General features: G+C 42.0%; 1 protein-coding gene across 1 annotated transcript in view; it reads left to right on the forward strand.

Moving 5' to 3' along the window:
* The window catches only part of LOC124594891 (UDP-glucosyltransferase 2-like), a 100,414-nt gene that overhangs the window by 62,200 nt on the left and 22,586 nt on the right, over window positions 1-15,628 (forward strand). Inside the window, exon 6 of the mRNA XM_047133364.1 lies at window positions 7,372-7,591. Within this exon, the coding sequence (XP_046989320.1) occupies window positions 7,372-7,591 (220 nt within the window). The remainder of the gene's footprint in view (window positions 1-7,371; window positions 7,592-15,628) is intronic.

Genomic DNA, 15,628 nt, shown 5'->3' on the forward strand with positions numbered 1-15,628 from the left:
TTAGCAACCTTTCCGATAAGTTCGCTCCCAGGCATTGGGAGCAAGATGCGCAGGCATCTGCAACCACGCCCTGGTACTGCGTCACCAACCCACACCTGTCACTGGACTCCATCTCTAGACGAACCGCCGGGCCAGTCCGTCAATCATTGCGCGACCTCGTAGCATCCATAATTAAAATTCCATTTCCAAAACGTTGTAGGAAGAGAATCACTGCTCAGAATAACGTCAAAATTTGAACAGCAGGGGGATAAGCCACAGGGAAAAAGAATCGAAAATTTTACCAATAGATGGCTCTGTAAGGGTCAGAATATGCACACGAAGAGGTACGCTGCACACGGCTACTTCTCAGTTTGCATCCAAAACGCCCAGCATGACCGTCTCCGGGATGGATCGTGTGCTGCTGGTAAAGCTCTTTTGCAAGAATTGCGACTGTTCATCAGTAGCCCTGCAGAAATTCTGAAGATAAAAAGAGGTTGATTGTTCGGTTGATTTAGGGAAGGAGTCCAAACAGCGAGGTCATCGGTCCCGTCGTGTTTGGGCAGGAAGTCAGCCGTGCTCTCTCAGAGGAACCACCACGCCATTTGCCTGAAACATTTTAGGGAAATCACGGGAAAACTAAATCAGGATGACTGAACGCATGCTTGAAACGTCGACCTCCCGATTGCGAGTAAAGTATGACAAAAAGGCATTGGTCCGACATCTGGTAAGGGTTTGGAGAAAATGACTGCAAAATTCGAAAAAGTCCAATGTGGTAGAAGAAGGAAGCAAAATTCGCACAGACAGGTTCTTTTGAAGTCCAATGTGGCAGAGGGAGGAAGCAAGTCAGCATTGGAAGGGGGGGGGGGGGGGGGAATTGAGCCGTGGTGAGCAAAGCTCAGGGAATTCCCTGACAGTCTACGAGTACAGTGCATCAGATCCTACGAAACATCCTGGTTCAGGAGCTACTTCCTGATGACCTGCCAGCAAGATAAACGTTCGCTCTGGAATTTCTTGCTCACATGGAAGCGGACCGTGAATGGCCATGGAAAATTCTGTGGACAGACGAAGCCCATTTTCTTTTCCAAGGACATGCAGAATTACAGAATATGGGCAAAGGAAAATCCGCACGCACATCAATTGCTACCACTTCAATCAGTCAAGGTGACAGTGTGGTGCCTACCGGTCCCGTTACCTATACCCTCACTTGTAAACGTCATGACAGTATTTTGCTCACCAACGTCATTCCGAACCTTCAACAGCGTGGATGTGCGGGTAGGATCATTTTTATGCAAGATGGCGCTCCTATCCACATTGCACAGCCAGTGAGGCACTGCTGGAGAGGCATTTCGGAAAAGCTGGGAGTATCAGCCGCCATTTTCGTACGCCTGGCGATCCAGTACACCTGATCTTAATTCATGTGGCTTCTGGTTGTGGGGTTATCTGAAAGACGTTGTGTTCAGTGCTCCAACTACTAACGTAACCGAACTGAAGGCACGCATTGCGCAAAGCATTACGAACGTGACCCAGACACTCTCCCCCCCCCCCCCGCCCCCCCCAAAGACATTCCGCTCTGTTTTGAAATATGCTGTTTCTGGATTTCAGCTTGTGCCAGAAAACGGTGGACAGCATATTGATCATGTGTTACTCCAATCTCCTGACAATTAGAAACCGATGTATATCTCTTTTTATGCAGTTTTTAGTCCCAGGACAATTAAAAACTGATGTCACTTTGCTTTTCATGCGGATTTTGGCCTCAGGACAATTAGAAACCGATTGCCGTAGCATATGAGCCACAACTGTTGACTACCGAAGTTGTGCAGTCATGCACATTGAGCAGTATGTGTGACGTAACGTGGAACTCAAACCACAGCGGTCGTATTGCGATTTATCTCTTATTGTAGCAGTGGATCCCAGTTACGTTGCCGGCCGAAGTGGCCGAGCGGTTCTAGCCGCTACAGTCTGGATCCGCGCGACCTCTACGGTCGCAGGTTCGAATCCTGCCTCGGGCATGGATGTGTGTGATGTCCTTAGGTTAGTTAGGTTTAAGTAGTTCTAAGTTGTAGGGGACTGATGACCTCAGAAGTTAAGTCCCATAGTGCTCAGAGCCTTTTGAACCAATTACATTAAGGATGTGTGTATGCGCGGATGGTGGTCTTGATAAGTACTTTAAATTGAGTAGATGGTTGATATTGAAACTTAGTAATTGAGGCATTACGTGTCCTGTTTCTTAGCTGCAAAATGCGTATGACCTGCACACATGTATGACGCTATTGGGCTGAGCCTTGCGTTCACAATTTACAGGAAGTTCATGAACATTTCATTCCAAGTGTCTCCTGAAACCTATCAAGGTTGCGTCCTGCAAAATATGGGCCAACATTCTACGACCAGATCTTAGAAGTGTCCCATGTAGAGTCAGAGGACCTAAATATGGTGCTTTAACGTCGCTATTGATACATATTGGCTAAACGAATATCACACTAGATTGGGCTATCGAACAAACTCTTAAAATTCAGTATAACAGAGTAAGCGTCCGCAGCCAGACCCAGTTGACAGAGAAGCTTTCTGAGTATCATATAGCGTTTCCATGTTTCGGCCACGGTTACAGTGGACTTCTTCTGGGCCTACTGAAAATTCAGCTTTAAAAACAATTTTGTTCATAATGGGAAACATACGGACACTTTCCATCAACAATGGATGTTGCATCAAAAACGTGATGTACAGCATTCGTTTGGGTCGACTCTAGCTAAACAGTACAAAGACGAAACTGCAAATATCTGCAGACACAACAGAGAAAATGAGCTTGATGATACTTGTAACTGCTCGGTAGGTTGTGAGATGCGATGGACGTAGTGCCATTGTCGGCATGACACGTTTAGGGAAATGATTCCGATTTTCAAGCGCGTTTTTCGTGTATTATTCATGAGATTTTCAAGGAATTAGGTGTTGTATATGCCCCCTATACGGCCGAGTCGTTTATTAGTGTGATAGTGATTTGTAGGCACACTAAAGTAGTATAAAGATTGATTAATCGAATTTGCATCGACGGAGACGGGATTACGCATCTGTAGAATTTCGTGCTTACTCATTGCACGATTATTGTCTTTATACACTGCCATCACATAGTATAGGAGACACATATCTGCACTAGCTTTCCTTCAAAATTTCAGTGTTTCTATAAATATTTCCCTTGTTTTCACAGAGAATTTCAGATATCGTTGTTACCGTTGTGCTGGTTCCGTTACAGTAAAACACGAGCAGCCGAAAATGTGGCTCGCAACCCATTCTGTGGTACCAGCTCCATGCCTGGCAGACTGCCTCTGCATGAGGGGACAGAAGAGGGGAAAACTGCAAACGTGCTGCATTTAAATGGCAATGCAGTCGCAGTGCATACGATGTGGTTTTATAGTTCACATTTACCCAAAAACATACATTACAAATACAACAAATTTTCACTGTTATTGAATTACTTTTGGCGCCTTGAAGGCGTAATATATTTTTTGCCTGGTACAGACTGTCAGCATACGGACACATGCAGACAATTCCACAGATTTTCGCACTCAGTTTGCCACGTAATCGTCACTTGTTTAGTTTCGTAATCGAAAAAAGATCCATCATACACATATGTAATCGAAATATTCTAGCTCTTCTGTAACCTCATTTTGGAGAAAGATGAGGGAAACAATGTATATGTCCTGGACAGTTTTCACGCAAAAGTATTTGTCTTTAAAACGGGAATTAAATTGCAGATCAGTCAGTTATATCTGCATATGCACAGTGGCACTTTCAAATGAAGCGAGAAACGGAATATAAAGCGTCTTGAAAACAAAAGTAACACTGGGATTATCCTCAAAAGTTTGGAAAACTATATTTGTAATTCTTTAAAGGCCACAGTGAATTCCTCGAACGTTGCGTTTTTCATAACACTAATGAGCTTACGGAATTGGACTGTGTTTGTCAGAATTTGTCCCTTCTACAATGCGATTTTGTTTTTAAACGCATACCCATCAAATCGGAAATAAGTTGTTTCTCACCTTGCAGTGCCTTACTGTGGGCATTGTGCAGTAAAATTCACTTAAAATGCGAGCTCTTCAATCCATTCTGGATGTTATAACTTTCGTTTCTGCAGTCCTTTTCCCTCAAAATTGAGCAGCTGGTTTTATATCGAAAAATTGTTCCAGGCATGGCCCTCGATATACCCAACGTACTTTGAACTATTATATTAAATTTCCATGCTCTACGTTCAGTTCCATCGTAAACCGTTGAAAGTGAACAATGTTTGCGACTTCACAAACTTTAGTATTCGTACCAGCAATGTCTTCACGTGCTCAGTGCTCAGCAACAAGTACTTCTTGACGTACACGATCTTGAATCCCGCCTATCGATCGTTGTAATTTTTTGCTCTTCCATTTCCAGCTTTATCTTAAAATTATTTCTGCATGGCATTGTAATGGCGTTTCATAGCAAATTTGCGGAACCCATCGCTTATGCGACGGCATAATAAATGCTGAGCATTGTCATCCTTCTGCACGTTCATTCCCATTTAGTTATAAAGACTTGTGAAGATATGTCGCCAAAGTGCCTCTTTTTGTGCAAACAGCCACTGGATCCATCATACCGTGAACAAATTGCGAACGGTAAACAGCGCTGACCTCATGATTCTTCTTAAATGAACGAAATCGTTGCGACACGTGTTTGGTAGTACTCCTAATATTAATGCGATGGTTATCATTTTTACATGTGGCAATGCCTTACGACAACAACACATGTCAATAGTTTTATATGCTTTTACAGGAAATGACTTCCGTTTTTATCCATAACGTATAGTTTTTAGAAAAAATAAGAGTTTATATTTGGTGACTTTAGCTTAATCCAGTCGCGATACTGATACAGTATCAATACAGGAAGTATAATATATTAGAAAACGTTTGTTATAGAGATAATTCCTGTAGTTAGATAGCCACTTGAACCATTTTTTTGTAGTACAAAGCACAAATTTCGATTTGTGACAACTGTTGTTCCTTGTGCACTGAAGCTACCATCAGGATTAGAGAATGAGCCAATATTTACACTAACAAAAGAAAAGCAAATTGTTGACCCTAATCGTTATTAACATTAATATACCTACCACGACATTGCTTAGCACTATCCACGCCAACACCTCCTGAATTTAAATAAGTAAATTAAAAAGACAGCTGCTACTTGGAAAAAAAAAATTGCTGCCTCCACACTTGTACGAAATAGTTGCTATTTATTTCCTACTGGTAGCTTAATATTTATTTCAATGTACTAGTATTTTTCAAACAAAATACTTGCTTACATTTGGAAACAAAGTGTTTACAGTGCATAGCTACTAGAAATATAACTTCACAACAAATACTCGTACCTTCCCTCTAAATAACAGAAGTTTTTAATTCTTGAATCTAGATTGAAGAGTCGCTAATTAAAGGCACAATTTTAGTTTTTATTTTCAAGACAAATACACTATCACTAGTTTTTAAACAACAGTATTTTTGTGCGGAAAATCCTAATCCCAGCATGACGTAGCTCCTCATTGTGGAATCTCGTTTCATGGTGTAGCGCTATTTTACGGTACTCAGTGAGTACAAATGGCTCTGAGCACTATGCGACTTAACTTCTGAGGTCATCAGTCGCCTAGAACTTAGAACTAATTGAACCTAACTAACCTAAGGACATCACATACATCCATGCCCGAGGCAGGATTCGAACCTGCGACCGTAGCGGCCACGCGGTTCCAGACTGAAGCGCCTTTAACCGCACGGCCACATCGGCCGGCCAGTGAGTACAGCTTTTATTCGTATGACAAATGTGTTGTCGAAGGGAGGACTATTTTAAACACGTCCATTCCGCTGAAGAAAAACACTATTTCTATATGTCCTTCAAAGCTGACATAACTAATTTCTGCACACGGTTTTTCACAGTAATAATCGACATTTGTCTTAATGCTTTCTCGTCCATTTTGAAATATACCTGTAAAATATACCTATAAAAACTATTCTTCTTGTAGGGTTGACCGGTAACGTTTCCCTAACAGGTTCTTTTGCTTTAAATACTCAGTGTTTTGCTTGCTTTACTTATCGGCTTATGTCACTGTATGTAGCAAAAGTCATAACGCCTATTTTGTGTAAAAACAGGACAGTGTGGATAGAAACCGGTGTCATTTTTTTTTAATAAAAGCATAACAATGCATTTCGCATTGTTGAGGAATCGTTAGGAAACTAATAGTGGTTACCAGACTGATATTTTGTCTTCTACTCCGTTGAAAACTGTGGAAGATTCGCAGTGTAATAAAAACAAAGATTCACTGAAGAACTGTAATTCTGTCGCTTATAAAATGAAAGAACACCAATACTTTTGACCTGGACACATGTAGAAACGATACCCATCGTATTAATAGTAGGAATTTCGCAGAAATTAGGCTAACTTACTACTTCATGTGTATAATAATACAACAGTTCGTTCAGTTATTAAAATCAATGCTTGATTTCAGCTGTAAATGAGGAAAGCTGTGCCTGCCAGCTCCAGTTCACATAACGCGTAATGACAGAAGATCATCTCTCTGTCCTCCGTCACGTGACTTTGATGTTGATTCGAAACATCAACAAGGCAAAGATAGGGGTGTGCGCGGTCTGTGTTATCTGTAGTCCTTAGGTATTGGTACCTGTTACTGCATGGCTATTGTTCCGCGCAACCACCGCGCCTACAGTTAACATCGCTGTTACTCTTCTCCCCGGACCGCGATTTTGCATGCCCGCTCGGCCGATCTCTGCAGCAGACGTTCAACAGATTTTTACAAAACAGTAAATAAAATGATTTTTCGCACTTGCCCCTCTGTCATCGTTTCCAACTGTATATTACTCATTATGTTTCTTGAAGCAATTTACAGTAATTCTGGGGGTGGGGGGTTAAAAAAAAACGCATGTAAATGCACCGATACACTGTAAAACAGACATAGCAGAAACATCTCCATGAACACTGTACAATCTTCCACTTAAATAATAGTAGCTCAGTAAAAAGGTGAGATATCATCATTGTGGACATTCTGAAAGCTTTGACGGGTATTTGTTTACCATTGGTACATCACTAACGAAGTTATTATTTCTCTTTATCGTTTGCTCTTTAACGTTTACTCTTCTTAAAAAAAGTGTCAAGTAGTTACGGACGCCCAACGTGCAGTGTTTAAACTTCCTCTCAAACAAACTCTATTCGAACAGGGGACGTTTTGCTAGTCGGTCGAGCACTTTCCCATGAAAGGATTCGAGTCCCAGTCCGAAACACAATTTTGATCTGCCAGTAAGTATCAAAATAGTACATACTCCGCTGCAGAGTGAAAATTCATTGGCATGTGTAAGGTATTATTTGTTCTGTTCACAGCTCACCCCAAGTTGGTCCTCTTCGTCACGCAAGGAGGTCTTCAGAGTATGAATGAAGCCACGTACCATGCTGTCCCGTTTCTCGTCATCCCGTTCTTCTCCGATCAGGATCACAACGCTGCCAAGATACAGCAGGCGGGGATAGGGTTATGGCTGAAATACAGTGACGTCACCAAGGACACGGTGCTGCACGGTATACGTGCTGTTTTAGGAGATAAAAAGTGAGTGTATGACATTTTTAGTAATCATTCAGTATTAACACCATACACCTTGTTTGCAGCGGTACGCAGACGACAATTAAATTACGGTGAAGATTACTTATTTTTGTCTTGAACGATAGCATGCATCGCTATAGAGTATTTTTCGTACAGCATTCGCACACTGACGTTATGGTAAAGTGATACACCGTGAACACCTTGGCCTAAAGTTACCAGACTGGTTGTTGTTTTCAACAAATAAGCTTGGCATCCAACATTGCGGTGGTAGGCAAAGAACCCCACTACCGCTGAAAGTAGCTGCTATACTGAGGTAGCTTGTCAAGTACGCAGTAGCTAATCAGCTCCGTCACAGAGCAACACAAATTAAGATACATTTAATAACAATTTATTAATAAAATGTCTATAATATTTAACTAAAGTTTCAGGCTGAGGTGTGGCAAAGATATTAACATTTCACTAACTACAAACACTGGTTTCTCCTGAATCCGGTGGATGGTGACTAACTAAACGAGTAGATAGTGAAATCTGGCTCTGCGGCGGATACAAAGACACCGTGTGGCTCTGGAGACACCGAATGATTAGTGCAGGCGTGAGTCCGCTTAAATCAGCAACTGACGGATTAATGTTCATTTGTGGACTGTTCATCTTTTCATGATAATTATATTAGAGGATTACAATAACTGATTTAGATATTGGAACGGTTACACTATATATGGAATGCAATATGGGACTTCAACTTTTAAAGGACTTTTTAAGTGAATGGGAATGTGCGAAGCTTTTTTACACAGACGTCAAATGGCGTTGGCAGCGCATTTCATGACGAACAGACGCGCCATACTGACCAATTCCAACTTCCTCCCGAAGGCACGGTATTTACAGCGGAGCTCACTGGAATACAAGGAGGGCTTGAATATTCTAATAGCTAAGATGAGCACACAGTCTTCATTATGGCACACTCGCGAGGAGCATTTTCGTTCATATGGAATGGCAAAAAGGAATACAAACATCACAAAAATGAGATCGACAGGAAGTGCAAAATGGCTAAGCAGGGATGGCTAGGGGACAAATGTGTAGAGGCGTATATTACTAGGGGTAAGACAGATAATGCCTACAGGAAAATTAAAGAGACCTTTGGAGAAAAGAGAACCACTTTCATGAATATCAAGAGTTCAAATGGAAACCCAATTCTAAGCAAAGAAGGGAAAGCAGAAAGGTGTAAGGAGTATATAGCGGTATTAACATTAATCTACCTACCACGACATTGCTTAGCACTATCCACGCCAACACCTCCTGAATTTAAATAAGTAAAGGGTGATGTTCTTGAGGACAATATTCTGGAAATAGAAGAGGATGTAGATGAAGATGAAATGGGAGATATGATACTGCGTGAAGAGCACTGAAAGAGCTAAGTTGAAACAAGGCCTCGGGAGTAGACAACATTCCATTAGAACTACTGATAGGCTTGGGAGAGCCAGCCCTCACAAAACTCTTACATCTGGTGAGCAAGATGTATGAGACAGGCGAAATACCCTCAGACTTCAAGAAGAATATAATAATTCTAATCCCAAAGAAAGTAGGTGTTGACAGATGTGAAAATTACCGAACTATCAGTTTCATAAACCACGGCTGCAAAATACTGACTCGAATTCTTTACAGACGAATGGAAAAACTGGTAGAAGCCGACCTCGGGGAAGATCAGTTTGGATTCCGTAGAAATGTTGGAACACGTGAGGCAATACTGACCCTACAACTTATCTTAGAAAATAGATTAAGGAAAGTAAACCTACGTTTCTAGCATTTGTAGACTTATAGAAAGCTTTTGACAATGTTGACTGGAATACTCTCTTTCAAATTCTGAAGGTGGCAGGGGTAATATACAGGGAGTGAAAGGCTATTTACAATTTGTACAGAAAGCAGATGGCAGTTATAAGAGTCGAGGGGCATGAAAGGGAAGCAGTGGTTGGGAAGGGAGTGAGGCAGGGTTGCAGCCTATCCCCGATGTTATTCAATCTGTATATTGAGCAAGCAGTAAAGGAAACAAAAGAAAAATTCGGATAGGGATTAAAATCCATGGAGAAGAAATAAAAACTTTGAGGTTCGCACATGACATTGTAATTCCGTCAGAGACAGCAAAGGACCTGGAAGAGGAGCTGAACGGAATGGTCAGTGTGTTGAAAGGAGGATACAATATGAACATCAACAAAAGCAAAAAGGAGATAATGGAATGTAGTCGAATTAAATCGGGTGATGCTGAGGGTATTAGATTAGGAAATGAGACGCTTAAAGTAGTACATGAGTTTTGCTATTTGGGGAGCAAAATAACTGATGATGGTCGAAATAGAGAGGGTATAAAACGTAGACTGGCAATGGCAAGGAAAGCGTTTCTGAAGAAGAGAAAATTGTTAACATCGAGTATAGATTTGAGTGTCAGGAAGTCGAAGTATTTATATGGAGCGTAGCCATGTATGGAAGTGAAACGTGGTCGATAAATAGTTTGGACACGAAGAGAATAGAAGCTTTAGAAATGTGGTGCTACAGAAGAATGCTGAAGATTAGATGGGTAGATCACATAACTAATGAGGAGGTACTGAATGGAATTGGGGAGAAGAGAAATTTGTGGCACAACTTGCCTACAAGAAGGGATCGGTTGGTAGGACGTGTTCTGAGGCATCAAGGGATCACCCCTTTAGTACTGGTGGGCAGCGTGGAGGGTAAAAACCGTAGAGGGAGACCAAGAGATGAATACACTAAGCAGATTCAGAAGGAAGTAGGCTGCAGTAGGTCCTAGGAGATGAAGAAGCTTGCACGGGGTAGAGTTGCATGGAGACCTGCATCAAACCAGTCTCAGGACTGAAGACCACAACAACAACAACAGCAACATGGAATCACATCGTTAATAATGCGAGCAGTTAACTGGTTTAGTAGGCTACGGACCGTACTGCAGAACTACAGCGTCAGAAAAATAAAATCACTGTGCTGTGGATGAAGGGGCACCAAGGTATTAAGGCCAATGAAATTTTCGATGTCCTGACTAAGAGCGCCATTCACCATGGGACAAAGACGTACGAACATGTTCCTTACACGGATCTTCTGCAAGAGATGTTATGGCAGATCAGGATCTTGTGGAACAATGAGTGGCGTCTGGCGTACCAAAAAAGGGCAACAATTAAGCACCTATACACTGAAATGTCAGGCATAGCAATTTGCACTTATACGTATGGCAAAAGTACCTCGCACACAAGGTATAAATGGTAGTGCATTGTTGGGGCTGTCATTTGTACTCAGTTGATTCACGTGAAAAGGCGACCGTGATTTTGGCCTCACTACTGGAATTAACAGACTTTGAACGCGGAATGGTAATTGGAGCTAGAAGCGTGGGACATTCCGTTTCCGAAATCGTTAGTGAATTCAATATTCCGAGATACACAGTGTCAAGAGTATGCCGAGAATACCAAATTTCAGGCACTATCTCTCACCACAGACAACACAGTGGTCGAAGGCCCTCGCTTAACGACCGAGAGCAGCGGCGTGTGCGTAGTGTTGTCAGTGCTAACAGACAAGCACCGCTGCGTGAAATGACCACTTTGAAAAGTCTCTGTGAAGTCGTTTCATAAGATGCTTGTCGAATTCGGTACACCTAATTCACTTTACTACCTGATTTAGCTGAATTCATGAACTCTTCCAGAAAGACTGAGCACTCAAATAAGGCCTATTGAATATTATATGTGTGTTTTGATGTGGGGTTTCGGTTTTGTTTTGTGGGAAACGCTGAGTTGGTCATCGTCTACTGGGAGCAGACGATGTAGCTTCTCGTTCGAAGGAGAGCACAGGATGACCAACTTAGGTTTCCAATACCTGAACAGAGAGGTTTACCCATATTAAGTCGAAGGCTGTTTTTGTGTGTGAGATTGGTGACGGAGGGCTACCCCTCTGGCAGCTTCCGCTGCACTGGGAGCTAGGTAATCTCGAAAGAGAAAGTGGCACTCTTCGGTAAACGCTAGGTGAGTACGGATCGTAACTCTTAAGGGGGGTTTCAGGTGATAGGAAGCAGGTTGAGTTAGGAGTTCGTTATGTTTAACTGTTGAAATACGTAAAAACTTCAGCTTAACTGAAGCGTGTGAAGCGAGTTATCTTTCCGAATGTGCAATAATTATATTGCTTTAAATAGGCTATTTTTGGGTGTTTGAATTAAAAGTGTGGAAATAACTTTGTTCATTTTGAACAACGATCAAGTAGAATTTGAAACGGTAAATCTGATTAGGAAAAGCTGGTTAGGATCACTTCAACCGTGTTTTTTTTGTTGTTGTTGTTGTTGTTGTGGTCTTCAGTCCTGAGACTGGTTTGATGCAGCTCTCCATGCTACTCTATCCTGTGCAAGCTTCTTCATCTCCCAGTACCTACTGCAGCCTACATCCTTCTGAATCTGCTTAGTGTATTCATCTCTTGGTCTCCCTCTACGATTTTTGCCGTCCACGCTGCCCTCCAGTACCAAATTGGTGATCTCTTGATGCCTCAGAACATGTCCTAACAACCGATCCTTTCTTCTAGTCAAGTTGTGCGACAAACTCCTCTTCCCCCCAATTCAATTCAATACCTCCTCATTAGTTATGTGATCTACCCATCTAATCTTCAGCATTCTGCTGTAGCACCACATTTCAAAAGCTTCTATTCTCTTCTTGTCTAAACTATTTACCGTCCATGTTTCACTTCCATACATGGCTACACTCCATACAAATACTCTCATAAACGACTTCCTGACACTTAAATCAATACTCGATGTTAACAAATTTCTCTTCTTCAGAGACGCTTTCCTTGCCATTGCCAGTCTACATTTTATATCTCCTCTACTTCGACCATCATCAGTTATTTTGCTCCCCAAATAGCAAAACTCCTTTACTACTTTAAGTGTCTCATTTCCTAATCTAATTCCCTCAGCATCACCCGATTTACTTCGACTACATTCCATTATCCTCGATTTGCTTTTGTTGATGTTCATCTTATACCCTCCTTTCAAGACACTGTCCATTCCATTCAACTGTTCTTCCAAGTCCTTTGCTGTCTCTGACAGAATTACAATTCAATTACACTTCAACCGTACGTGAGTGTAATGCTGTGTCGAAGCGAGTATGATTTTTAATCTTATATTTTGTGGAAGTTGCTTTTGTGTTTTTGTATCGATTTTGTGCCACGTGTTTGGTAATCAATGGCCCTTCTGGTCCACCACGGCACCGCAATAGGCTTTATTTTAACAGTTTGCTTTTTCAATGAGCTATAATTGATGCAAGAATATCTATTCTTTCGTGCGCTTTCTACAAAGCAGCACAATAGTTCGGTTCGGAATGCACCATGTGCTCTAGTTCGGCCGTTTGCAAGCAGCAGACGCAGTTAGTATGTTGAATAATTATCGCACAACCTCGTGCTTTGGTTAAACCTCTGTCCGGAATAGTGCATGCGTAGAATCGTGATGCGAATCTCACTGAGACATTTTTATGGTATAAAGGCAAAGGAGATGATAGTGTCATTGTTTCCCACTCCCGTTTTCTTTGTTTCTTCTTGCTGTAGCTAAATTGTGCTCTTTTACATTCTCACGTAATTCTTACTTACATATTTCTAGTCAAGCCCAGTTATGTGTAGTTAGGATGTCCAACCAAGTACTTAGATACAATAAATAATTTACGTGAAAGATAAATTCTATGGTGTTGATCTTACCCACTTACTCCGATTTCCAACCCTGAATTAACGAAGTTGCTTCATGCACGACATGGAGTGCTATTTATCTGGCTACTTAAAGAAATTCGCATACACGTAATTAAATTATTAAAGTAATTAAACTAATAATTTTCCGGCTCCGTTTTTTTCTAAATGGTTAGGAACGGCTTGGGCTGGTGGCGACCCTGAATTTCTGAATTTTTATCATTATTTGTGTGAGAGAAGCAGCTAGAAATGGGAGATAACGTATGTGGCTCAATGAGCAACGTCATAAAGGTAGTAATACGTTACAACATATATCGATGTAGGGACGTACAAGGAACATATCCGTCAGGAGAGTGCGAAGAAAATTGGCGTTAATGGGCTATGGTAGCAGACGACTGACGCGAGTGCCTTTGCTAACTGCACGACATAGCCTGCAGAGCCTCTCCTCGGCTCGTGACCATACCGGTTGGACCCTAGACGACTGGAAAACGGTGGCCTGGTCAGATGAGTCCCGGTTCCAGTTCGCAACAGCTGATGGTAGAGTTTGAAGATGGCGCAGAAGCCATAGACCCAGACAGTCAACAAGGCAATGTGGAAACTGGTAGTGGTTCCGTAATGGTGCGAGCTGCGTTTGCATGGAATGGACAGGGTCCTCTGGTCCAACTGAACCAATCCTTTACTTCAAGTTGTTATGTTCGGCAACTTGGAGACCATTTGCAGCCATTCATGGAATTCATATTCCCAAACGATGGGATTTTTATGGATGACAAAACGTCATCTCATGGGGCCACAGTTGTTCGTGATTGGTTTGAAGAACATACTAGACAAGTATAGTGAATGATTTGGTCACACAGAGGGCCCCGACATGAACCCAATCGTACATTTATAGTACATAATCGAGAGGTCAGTTCGTGTACAAACTTCTGCACCGTCAATACTTTCGCAATTACTGACTGCTATAGATGCAGCAAGGCTCAATATTTCTGTAGGGGACTTCCAACGACATGTTACTGCACTACACCGGGCAAACAGAGATCCGACGCGATATTAAGAGATATCCCACGACTTCTGTCGCCTCAGTATACTACCAAGTATCCTTGCACGACCGTGGGTCTACTTTGCTATTGACCGCAGAAAGTTCCTGGTCATCATGTTCTGCCTCTGCTTTAATCGCGGGCGGTCCTGATTGCACCTCTATCAGTTACAACTGATTGACTCAGCCCTATGTGATTGTGGCGTAATATTGTATTCTGACCACATCATTCTCAGCTGCCCACTGTGATACCAGGCGGCGATCTAATTGCTGCAATCCTTGATGCTTTGCGGATACCAGTTTCTACCAGAGCGGCGAAACTACTCCCAGCGCGTGATGTTTCATTGTATAATATAGAATTCATTATAACTGTTTGCAAGTGAATGTGCCATCATTTACCAGTTACGTGTAAAACAAAAGTAAATATTCTATACGAATTTTGGGTATATGCGTGTGTGTGATGTTGTTGTTGTTTCATACTACTTCCGGCAGTCAGCACTACATTCAACTTGCTCTTCAGCCAAGGGACAAGTAAAAACTAACTGAGAAGAGAATAAACACTAACATAAAGGGGAGATATTTATAATTAATTTAAAAAAAAAATGGCTCTGAGCACTATGGGACTTAACTTCTGAGGTCATCAGTCCCCTAGAATTTAGAACTACTTAAACCTAACTAACCTAAGGACATCACACACATTCATGCCCGAGGCAGAATTCGAACCTGCGACCGTAGCGGTCGCGTGGTTCCAGACTATTGCGCCTAGAACCTCTCCGCCACCCCGGCCGGCATGAATTAAAATTTTTAAAGGTGAAGTATGAATGATTTTATATGTAAGAGACATGACTTCCGTCGGTTTTAGTTAAAATCAGTAATAATAAAAGGAAAAACTAAAGAGTAGAAGAGCACATTTTAAAAATATGATATAAAACACTGACGTTAAAGAGAAACAGTTCAATGTCATTATAACTGGTGGGATCTGTCGTGGGATAAGGAGGCAGTGGTTAAAGGAGCATAATTTGGTTGCTGAGGATGTTAGGAGGGCGGTGGTAGAAAGATGGTGGACAGGTGCGTTGTATCGAAGAGGCTATTGGGAGACGAAGAAGGGAGGAGTGGACGGGGTTATCAGAGAGGCTGAACTTTAAAGGGTAAAAGGTGGTAGAGAACGAAGGGGCAGAAGAAGAAAATTGGTAGTGAAATATGGGAAGGGGAGAGAAAGGAAGCCCTGGCTTGGCGGCGTGAAGTTAGTAGGGTGGATAAATGTCACCACAGAGTTCATGGCCTGGGATGGGGAGATGGATGTGTCGGTAGAG

The sequence above is a fragment of the Schistocerca americana genome, chromosome 2 (genome assembly GCF_021461395.2).
Source record: "Schistocerca americana isolate TAMUIC-IGC-003095 chromosome 2, iqSchAmer2.1, whole genome shotgun sequence".
Lineage (NCBI taxonomy): Eukaryota > Metazoa > Arthropoda > Insecta > Orthoptera > Acrididae > Schistocerca > Schistocerca americana.